Raw genomic sequence first — 11,566 nt, 5'->3', positions numbered from 1 at the left:
GGGGGGGGGGCAGTGGAGGCCCATACTAGGGTTTTAAACTCATGGCTTAACCTCTTTGACCAGGCTGGTATTCTACAACTTGAGCCACATCTCCACCTGTGGCTTTTTTACTGGTTAACTCAAGATAAGAGTCACTCAGATTTGTTTGTCTGGGCTGGCTTCTAATCTTTATCTGGAGTAAACAGGATCACAGGCATGAACTCCAAGCATTCAGCTAGTATGAATTGTTTTTTTTTTTTTTTGGGGGGGGTGAGGGGTCTTGAACTCTAGGCCTGGGCGCTGTCTCTCAGTTCTTCACCTCAATGCTAGTGTTCTATTACTTGAGCCACAGCAACAGTTTGGCTTTTTCTGTTTATATGGTGCTGAGGAATTGAACCCAGGGCCTCATGCATGCAAGGCAAGCACTCTACCACTGAGTTACCTTCCCAGCCCCAGTATGAATTCTTAAATGTTTCTTCCTGGTTGATTTTGAATAGTCCATGTGCCCATAATGAAATGTGTACTATGCTTCCACCAATTATTTCCAGCATTTACTTTTAAAAAGGGGGGGAGAGGCTGGGAAGGTGGCTCAGTGGTAGAGTGCTTGCCTTGCAGGCATGAGGCCCTGGGTTCGATTCCTCAGCACCACATACACAGAAAAAGCTGGAAGTGGGTTCTATGGCTCAAGTGGTAGAATGCTAGCCTTGAGCTTAAGAGCTCAGAACAGTACCCAGGACCAGAGTTCAAGCTCCACGACCAGCAAAAAAAAAAAAGAAAAAAGGGGGGAATACAATCAACAATCATCATATGTATATTTGCTAATTAAATGAGCACTGTTAGTAATATTTTAAATTTGAAAAGTTGCAAAATAGATCATTTGTTCCATGTGACTCAAACATGCTTAATTCTTTCTTTTCTTTCTTCTTTTTTTTTTTTGTTGGTCATGGGCCTGAACTCTAGGTCTAGGCGCTGTCCCTCAGCTCTTCAGCTCAAGGCTAGCACTCTACCATTTGAGCCACAGCACCACATCCGGCTTTTTCTGCTTATGTGGTGCTGAGGAATTGAACCCAGGGCCTCATGCATGCAAGACAAGCACTCTACTACTGAGAGCCACCTTCCTAGGCCCACCAAATTCATATTTTACCTTCCCAAATAAAAGTAAAAACTTCAGATTTTTTTCTTTTCGGTCTTTTAAACTTAGTATTCATACGTGAAAACCTTCAAAAGGTAGCATACAAAAATAACTTTATTGTTCCGTAGGCAGGGTGATACTGTATATACAAGACAGCAATTTGTAGTACATAAATGCCCAAGATTGTTCCCAAATACATAAAAAGCTTTTTGCTACAAACTGTTCTAACATAAAATTCCTGACTTAAGGAAACACAGTACACCAAAGAACATCTGAATTCAAGTTAGAAAAGGCTGTCATTGGGCTGGGAAGGTGGCTCAGTGGTAGAGCGCTTGCCTTGCATGCCTGAGGCCCTGGGTTTGATTCCTCAGCACCACATATGCAAAAAGAAAAAGCCGGAAGAGGGCACTGTGGCTCAAGTGGTAGAGTGCTAGCCTTGAGCTGAAGAGCTGAGGGACAGCGCCCAGGCCCTGAATTCAGGCCCCACAACGGGACCAAAAAAAAAAAAAAAGAGAAGGCTGTCATTTATACACTATACACTACACCTGAATCTGTACACATCTGACTTTAAAAAGAAGTCCAAATGACCTATGTCTAGCCAATGAGTGAAAGCAAGTATCAGAGTTTGAGTCTTGGTCTCAAACAATTAAAAAATATAAATAAAGTCAAGCATACCTGCATCACCAAACATCAGCAAGGCAGCAGCGATTGCTCCATCCATAGTGCTTGTTGATTCAATTAACTAATAATGAAAAACCATGGATATATAAAAATTAACACCTAGAGAATTATTTCAGAAAGCTCTTGAAATATTTCAGTACATACATATTTAAATATCATACAGGGTGGAGGTAATATGTATGCTACAGTTTAAGTTCATCAAACCCATGATAAACTTTCAGAGAATCTGGTCCCACAAGCCCAAGCTTATCTAAGAGTTATCTTGATTTTTCCAGTCTGTGGAAAAATTATAAGCTCATGCTTATAATCTTAGCTATTCAGGAGGAGTGAGCCCAGGTAGGAAACTCTCTAAGACTCCTATCTTCAATTAACTATCAGAAAACCCAAGTAGCACTGTGGCTCAAAGTGGTAGAGTGCTAGCTCACATCTGTAGTCCTAGCTACTCAGAAGGCTGAGATCCGAGGACCACGGTTCTAAGCCAGCCTAGGCAGAAAAGTCTGTGAGACTCTAATTGCCAATAAACTACTTAGAAAAAGCCAGAAGAGACACTGTGGCTTAAGTGGTAGAGCACTAGCCTTAAGCACAAAGAGGCTCAGGAAAGTACCCAGGCCCTGAGTTCAAGCCCCCAAAACTGGTAAAAGAAAAAAATATGAAGAAATCAAAGATGACAACAGGAAATGGAAAGACCTCTCTAGGTAGACAGGTATAATTAATACTGTGAAAATGGCCACACTGCCAAAAGTGACCTACAAATTTAGTACAATCTCCATCAAAATTCCAATGGCATTCTTCACTGATATGGAGAAAATAATCCAAAAATTCACATGGTACAACAAAAGACCTTGAATAGGGCCTGAGAAGGTAGCTCAGTGGTAGAGTGCTTGTCTTGCATACATGAGGCCCTGGGCTGGATTCCTCAGCACCACATAAGCAGAAAATAAAAGCCAGAAGAAGTGGCACTGTGGCTCAAGTGGTAGAGCACTAGCCTTGAGAGGAAGAGCTAAGGGACAGCCAGCGCCCAGGCCCAGAGTTCAGGCCTCATGACCAAAAAAAAGAACTTGAATAGACAGCAATTTTAGGCAAAAAAAAAAAAAAGGAATAATGGTGGTATCACAATCTCAGAGCTCAAGCTCTACTACAGAGCAATAATAACAATAACAGCATGGTTCTGGCACAAAAACAGGCCTGGAGATTAGTGCAACAGACTAGAACACCCAGAAATAAAGCCATGTGCCTACAGTTATCTGATATTTGACAAGCAGCCAAAAGTTATCTGATGTTGGAAAAAGAAAGCCTCTTCAATAATTGGTGTCAGGAAAACTAGAAAATTAAAATGGATCCCTGTTTATCACTAGGCACCAATATCAACTCAAAATGGATCAAAGATCTCAATGTCAGACTTGAACTTTGAAACTACTGCAAGAGGGAGTAGGAGAAACATTACAACTTACAGGCATAGGTAGGAACTTTTTTTTTGGGGGGGGGGGAATGGGGAGGGTCCGGTTGTGGGGCCTGAACTCTGGGCCTGGATGCTGTCCCTCAGCTCTTCAGCTCAAGGCTAGCGCTCTTAGGTAGGAACTTTTGAAAAGAGCCCCCAAGGCACAGCAGATAGGAGAGATCTGATCAATGGGATTACATCAAATAAAAAGTTTCAGCACTGCAAAAGACATAGTTACTAAACTAGAAAAGACAGCAAACAAATTTGGAGAAAATCTTTACCAGCAATACAAAGGCCTAATATCCAAAATACACAAATAGCTTAAAAAAATGAACCATTCAACACTAATAAACCAATTAATAAATGGGCAAAGGAGCTTAAGAGAGGCTTCTTAGAAGACTGGCAAATAGACACATGAGGAAATTCTCAACATCTCAGACATTAAAGGAAATGCAAATCAAAACCAAGTTAAACTGGCCAACATTGTGAGAGCCAAATAAAGCCAGCAATTTTTTTTTTTTTGTCGGTCATGGGGCTTGAACTCTGGGCCTGAGCGCTGTCCCTCAGCTCTTCAGCTCAAGGCGAGATCTCTACCATTTGAGTACAGCGTCACTTCCGGTTTTCTGGTGGTTTATTGGAGATAGGAGTCTCATGGTCTTTCCTGCCCTGGCTTTGAACCGCGATCCTCAGATCTCAGCCTCCGGCCAGCAAAATTATTTGATCTGGCCCTGCCAAGCAAACTCAGGCAGATTTTGTTGTTGTTGTTAAGTGAACTTCATTAACTATATGGCATTGGGTGATGTTATATCAATATCCAAGTAGACTCTGGCAGGAAAAGATCACCTGCTTCTGACTAATGTGTTAGTCCACTCCTTCAGAGTCATCTGCCTTGATCATAAAAATCCATTATTTGTGTACCTTTAAACTTCATATTTGGTGGTGATGACAGATACAAACAGATGAAGAATGTTTCATGAAAAGTTATCTCTAATACCATTAACTAACAAGTGGCAGCACTAAGGATAATCTGGTATTGATCTTAGGGCTTATTTCTCATCTAAAACTTAATTATACTGTCAACTGTTTTTTGTTCTTACAACATAAAATAGCTTCTATAGCTTAAGCTTTATACATTTCAACTACAGTCACTTCGTTTAATTAAATAATACTTCTCAGTAAGGGTGCTATTAGCATAACAACCCTTTGTCTTTAGTACAGCTCAGGGGCATTACTGGCCCTAGAGCACTAAATCCCAGCAGCCCTTACATCTGAGTGTTCCTTCAAGCCAAAAAAAAAATGCACAAAATCCATGGGCTGGGAAAGCTTAACATTATTTTTAACTTATAGGTGAATGACCACCCATGGATGAGCTTACACTCTCAAGAAGTAATTTCTGGCGTTTACCTTTATTTTATAAAATAGTTAATAATTACCTTCAAACATAAGATACCTTCAGAAAAGTGACTGTCTACCAGTAACTCTAGCATTGTATTCTGGAGAGATTTTTGTCATCATTACAGCTACAACAACTAAGTACAATAAAGGGAAGAACCTTAAGTAAATCACTGTCACTTCTTTGTGGGAAAAGTTCCTTCAAGGTCTGAAGCTTAGCATCTTTGATGTCGTCCAATTCTGAGGGGTCTTCTGAAATATCATTTCTCCGTGCCATGGTAGGAAGGCCTTGGGAATCTTCATCTTCAGATGGCTCAGAACTAGATAATTTCAGAAAGGGGCAAAAAATATTTTTACTATATTGCAAATGCTTTTAGATTTATGTTATCTATATGTTTATACATTATACAAAACATCCACAAATATTTTCTTTTTTTAAATTTTTACTTATTTTTTATTGTGAAAATACTGAACAGAGGGGTTATAATTACATGGGCAAGACAATGAGTACATTTCTTATCAAGCATTGTAGCCTCCTCCTTTGTTTCCCCTTCCCATCCCTTCACAAATATTTTCAATATTAAATGTAACCTCTGTCAGAATAAAAGAACTTTCTTCATGTCAGTAGTTTACACATATAAATCTGTATTATAAATGTCTGCTTTTTCTTTTTTTTGTTGGTCATGGGGCCTGAATTCGGGGCCTGGGCACTGTCCTTCAGCTCTTCAGCTCAAGGTTAGCACTCTACCACTTGAGCCACACCGCCACTTCCAGCTTTTTCTGCTTATGTGGTGCTGAGGAATCGAACCCAGGGCCTCATGCATGCAAGGCAAGCACTCTACCACTGAGCCAACTTCCCAGCCCCTTTTATTTCTATTTTAAAGGCAGGTTCTCCCTATATAGCCCAGGCTTGCTTGGAACTTAAGATCTTCCTTCTTCAGCCCCCTAAATGCTGGGATTACCAGTTTGTAGCACCAGAGTTGGCTTCAAAGTTAGTGTACTTTGAAGAAAACCTCAATTATGTGGGTTGAGATAGGAAAGAAATACAAAGATAACTACTTACTGTGTCATAACCACAAACAGTGCTGAATGCAAAAAAAAAAAACAAAAAAATGTTTTTTTTCTCCCTTCTCCATACTCATACATTAGTTCTGTGTCTTCTATAGCACCAGTAATACATTAAAATCATCGGAGAATGTAAAAGTAAACTCTCAAGGACCAGGAATATGAATTTTAAAAATCTTCTAGACCAGGCGCCAGTGGTTCACGTCTGTAATCCCAGCTACTCAGGAGGCTGAGATCTGAGGATTACAGTTCGAAGCCAACTCAGGCAGGAAAGTCTGTGAAGTGGTGCTGTGCTTCAAAGTGGTAGAGTGCTGGCCTTGAGCCAAAGAGCTCAGGGACAGAGCCTAAGCTTTGAGTTCAAGTCCCATGACAGCACCCCTCTCCCCCAAAAAATCTTCTAGGATGTCTTGAACTTTGGTGTAGGAAAACAGCTCTAGACCAGCAAACAAGTCTCCTTGTCTATCACTGTCTGCCTGTGGCAGTCACATGCGCATTTTCCCATGACCATGTGTTCGAACTCACCATCTGCTCACTTCTCAGCTCTCGTGTGTGTGGCCTTTCCTATGGCTGTATTTGGACTCACTTGTGACGTGGCCCCCATTCAGCTCTCATGCTCATTGTTCTCCCGGCCCCCTATCATCCTTTAGGTTGAAACTTAAATTGTTTCTGCCATGGATATCCATTTCCCAAGCTCTTTACTCTTTGGCTATCAGAATTACTACATGGTGATGAAACTTGCAAGTACTTGTGGTGAGAACTAATGCACCTGCCTTGTAATGTAGTATTAATGTTGACTATGGGTCCTATAATCCCTTGGATTTGACTTCCAGTTTACAAAAAGAATAAATTTAACAAATGTATAATAAACATAGCAGGGGGCTGGTGACTCATGCCTTTAATCCTAGCTACTCAGGAAGCTGAGATCTGAGGATCATGGTTCAAAGCCAGCCCGGGCAAAAAAATCCATGAGACTCTTATTTCCAATGAACCACTAGAAAACGGGAAGTGGTGCTGGGGCTTAAGCTGTAGAGCACTCACCTTGAGTTGAACAGCATACTGACAGCGCCCAAGCCCAGAGTTCAAGCCCCATGACTGACCAAAAAAAAAAAAAAAAAAGAGAGACAAAAACAATCTATTTTCTCTAAGACTTCTCTTCAATAAAGTCAAGTTTGGGGAGAACAAAGGATGGAAGGGGTAAAATGATTAACATACACTGTACTAATAACTTGACTTAAGGAATTGTAAACTCTTTGTACAACTACTCAATAAAATATAAAGGCACTTGAAAACGAGGAGAGGGCTGGCTCAGAGGTAGAGTGTTTGCCTGGCATGCATGAAGCTTTGGGTTCAAATCCTCAGTACCACCTAAAAAGAAAAAGTTGGAAACAGTGCTGTGGCTCAAGTGGTAGTTTTAGCCTTGAGCAAAACAAGCTCAGGGACAGTGCCCAAGCCATGAATTCAAAAAAAAAAAAAAAGAGGGTTGAGAGTGGGTTTACCTAGATGAAAAGATAGTGGAGTTCTTCTATCCAAAGGAATGTTTCTTTCTTTGAACTCTAGTTTGAAAAAAACTACAAAATACATCAAGTCTGAATATAGATTAAGAATTATTCATTAGTAACAGTATTATTTTTGGTGAGGAATGCAGATGTATAACCAAGAAGAGGATACTGGAATGTCTATAACTTCAGTAAATTACTATTTTAAAAAGGGAAAATTGTTAAACCTTGGAATTATTTTCTTTAATAAATAGTTGACTAGCCTCTCTCTCTTCTCTCTCTCATTCTCTCTCCCTCTCTCATTCTCTCTCCCCACCCCTCTCTCCCTCTCCCTCCACATACTCACACACCTCTTGATACTAGGGCTCGAACTCAAGGCCTCATGCTCTAGCTCAATTTTTGCCACCTATGCCTTGCCCAGAAATGGCAAAACTTTCTTTTACACAGTGTCTTAACAAAATTTTTTTTCCTTTTTTCTTTCTTTCTTTCCTTCCCTCCCTCTTTCTTTTTTTCTCCCTCCCTCCCTCCCCATTTTTCTGGGTATTACTAGAAGACTGAATTTAGAGCCTTGTTCATGTTACCAAGCACCAGCCCTTTATTTTTCATTTTTAAAACCTCTTATTACTTTGACAGGGGCCAGCCTTGAAACTCAAAATTCTTCTGCCTAGGCATCCAGATTAGTGCCTTTCTGAAGGCAACATCCCTTCTCAGCACTAAGGATTTTTAGCCTTCTTTTATCTCTATTAAAGTCCATAATTCTCAACCCTCCTTTTGTCTTTTGTGTGTGTGTGTGTGTGTGTGTGTACTGTTCTTGACGCTTGAACTCGGGGCCTGGGCACTCACTGTCCCTGAACTCTTTTGCTCAAGGCAAAGTGGTCCACCGCTTTGAGCCACAGCTCCACTTCTAGCTTTCTGGTGGCTAATTAGAGATTAGAGTCTCAGGAACTTTCCTACCTGGCTGGCTTTGAATTGTAATTCTCAGCCTCTAAATTAGCTAGGATTACAGATATGACTCATGAGCATTGGTTTTTTTTTTTTTAACCAGTCCCACAGGATAGTTAACTTAAACTTGAAGGTAAAACAACTATTTCATGAACTATATTATAACCATTTATTATTTCAGTTGATTTTTTTCTCCCACTGAATCATTTTTCTTTTTTTTGGTTGGCTGAATTACCTGGTAAAGGAATCAGTACCCTTGATTTACATTTTAGGGCAAAATTATTTACAAGCAAAGACTTTAAACAGTTATGCTAAAAAGAACAATATTAGAATAAACTAAATGGCAAAACTGACTTCTAAGTTACACTTAGATATCTCAAACACTTCTCAACCACAGCATATTCTATACTTAACTGTTGATTTGCAAAGGTGTGCTTCCACTCATAAGAGAAAGTCCTCTTCATGTCAATAAAACATGATTCCACTGCTCAGACCAGTCTTAGAATAACTGAACTACTTTCTATCCCAATACACATGAAATTACCCAACAAATCCTCTGTTCTACCTGCCAAGTCTATCAAGAATCTAGCCATTTCTCCTTACATTTTCATTAGCACCAATTAATTGTACAAAAATGTTTCTTTCTGACAAGTCCATATACGCACATACTGTATCTTGATCAGCCTCTGCCCTCTCCTTTTTCCAATCCAAACTCAAGCTTCACTGTTCCATTTTCACACATGCATATAGAATGTTCTAGTCATATTCACCTCCCACTAGTCCTCATCATACTCAGGATAGGACTTGCTACAGGTATTAGACTCACCTTATTTCTCCAACATTTTTTGCTGAGACATTATAGTAATATTTTGTTTTTATTTTATGGCCACAATGACCTCTCAAATATCTAAATCAGATCACTTCATCTCTGTTCAGTATCATTTGTATACTTCCTACTTCATTCAGAATAAAAAATGAAGAGCATAATTATGGAGTTAAAATCATGAAGATTCTCCTCTAACCCAATTCCTTGCTCAGTAATCTGTCACTCTGCAAGATTCACCCCTACACTTCCTTCAAAATCCCAAGGCTAAATGTCACCTCAGAGCCATAATGAACATGTGCACTCCTTCCCTCCTATAGGTGGAGTCCACGCTTCTGTAACCCCTTCAGGTCATTGCTCTAGCATCACTTTCTCAATGAAGCCTTTCTTCAGGAATCATGCCCTGGCCCCAGTTTTACATCTCTCCTCCTTTGGGTCCAAATATTTTCTCTTTCATCCACTACGTTTTATCTTTGTGAAGGGGCAAATTTGGAGCTGGTTTGTTCATTGCTGATTTCCTATTCATTTAACAATACATAAGGTTCAAGAGGTAGAGTGCCAGTCAATGAGTGAAAGTGTCAGATAGTCCCCATCTCAAAACAATACCTAGATCATAGAATATACCCAACAAAAATGGTTAAAATTACTCAAAAGACATAAAAATAACTACAGATAATCAAAGATACCAGCTATGGAAAGTTAAAAAAATGATGTATCTATTTCTCACTTTACATTTTATTAAAAAAACCGTTTTCTAGGAAACACACATACATTACCGTATCTACCTTTCCATATCTATGAGTTAGGAAAAAATAAGCAAGATGCACTTGATAAAAAGTCACCAAATGGGGCTGGGAAGGTGGCTCAGCGGTAGAGCGCTTGCCTTGCATGAGACATTGGGTTCGATTCCTCAGCACCACATAAGCAAAAAGAAAAAAGCCAGAAGTGGTGCTGTGGCTCAACTGGTAGAGCGCTAGCCTTGAGCTGAAGAGCTGAGGGACAGCGACCAGGCCCAGAGTTCAGGCCCCACAACCAGACCCCCCGCCCCCCCGCAAAAAAGCACCAAATACATTTCAAATTAAGTATCATTTCCTTGAAAAATCTTAACATAGGTAAACATAACAAATCTGTTAATCAGCTTACAGTATAATCACTGTGTCTTTGTTGAATTTTTTCTCCTGCACTCTGGTGGAACAATTTGGGGAAAGAACATCTTCACTATCAGAGGATAAATCTATATACTGTATTCCTCTTTCACTCTTGAAATACGGTGCTTTCCTTTCATTATCTGGAGGTTCTGTAATACTAGAATCTTCTGCAAAAGAAAAAAAGAGAAAGGCATTCTGGGGTGCAACTCAAAATACACATTTGTTATTGATAATTACAATCCTACCCTAACAATCTGGACTTCCATGCACTGTCTCCATCCTAACACTAAAAATGCTGCTTCTTTTTAAAGAACTTCGCAATAGTTAATCAAAGCTGGTATTAACTGTTTCACAAGTTACTAGCAAGACCTCAGTTAAGCTGCAAAATCAATGTTTCATATTCTAATCCTTACTGTACTTTTACTTCCCAGGAGTCAGATCATAGGTAGGAAAGTATAAGCACCAGAGCCCAAGACTAGGACCCCAAGGCCTTTTTTTACCTATCTACTGAACCTCCCTAAACCTTAGTTCCTCTTTTGCAAAATACAGGAACTATGGATCATAAATGAAGTGATTTTGGGTAAATCATTCATTTTGGCAATTATTTTAGTCAACATCCATTAAAAGTAGTGTCATATGCTAATGTTGGTGTTAAAGCTAAAGTATGTCCCCCTATGCTTTGAGGACTTCAAAGTTTTCTGAGGGGGACAATGCCTTTAGGTCCTACCTAAGTCCTAATCTAGGTCCCACCATAGGCCTAAACGCTAATCTATGTCTAGGTTATTTGGAGATGGAGATAGGTGTCCCAAGAATTCAGAGTTAAGCTTTCAAAGAAGTGATTGAGTTTTAAATAAACAGTTTAGAGTGGGCTGCTAGCCCAAAATGACTAGTATCTTTATCAGAAGATGGAATACCTGGGATGTCCAGGGGGAAAGGTGGGAGAAGACAACCACCTTACAAGCCAATTAAAACCTCAAAAGTATTTGATAACAGAGTAGACTCCTTGTTTTTAAAACCATGAGAAACCAACAAAATATCCCGTAGCTTAAGCCACCCAGTGCTGGTATTTGTTAAGGCAATCATAGCAAACTGTGTTTGGTATCATCTGCCAGTGAAAAGCAGATCAGTTAAGTATTAAACTATTCTCCCTTTTTCTAGTAAAGCCAGTAATTCCCCTTAGAGTATCTAGAAATGAGGTAAGGTTCATGTTCAAGTAAAAAAAAAACAATAAAAATCGAGGTCTAGACTGAGCAATTAATTATAAAAGGCAAGGACCAGGTGAGTCTTTAGCTCAAAGATCAAAAGGAAAGTAGCCATTAACTATTTCCCAAGTCATTATCAAGTCCTCAGGAAATATTTAATCCTGCAATCACCCTTTTATAGATAAGAAATTAAGAGTAAAGGCCCAGAGCTGTGTGGAAGACCTTGGTGATTTCAGGGTAGCCAGAGATAAGAGAACCAGTCTAAATA

The 11,566-nt window shown here is 39.6% G+C and overlaps 1 protein-coding gene across 1 annotated transcript in view; it reads right to left on the bottom strand.

The window, feature by feature from the left end:
* Smarcad1 (SWI/SNF-related, matrix-associated actin-dependent regulator of chromatin, subfamily a, containing DEAD/H box 1) overlaps positions 1-11,566 on the bottom strand; it is a 58,035-nt gene that overhangs the window by 32,936 nt on the left and 13,533 nt on the right. Inside the window, exons 3-5 of the mRNA XM_013029786.1 lie at positions 10,092-10,263; positions 4,783-4,942; positions 1,787-1,853 (exon numbers count right to left, since the gene is read on the bottom strand). Coding sequence (XP_012885240.1) covers positions 1,787-1,853; positions 4,783-4,942; positions 10,092-10,263 — 399 coding nt within the window. The remainder of the gene's footprint in view (positions 1-1,786; positions 1,854-4,782; positions 4,943-10,091; positions 10,264-11,566) is intronic.

This window comes from Dipodomys ordii, unplaced genomic scaffold (genome assembly GCF_000151885.1).
Source record: "Dipodomys ordii isolate 6190 unplaced genomic scaffold, Dord_2.0 Scaffold122, whole genome shotgun sequence".
Taxonomy (NCBI): domain Eukaryota; kingdom Metazoa; phylum Chordata; class Mammalia; order Rodentia; family Heteromyidae; genus Dipodomys; species Dipodomys ordii.
This window is presented reverse-complemented; position numbering and strand designations above follow the sequence as displayed.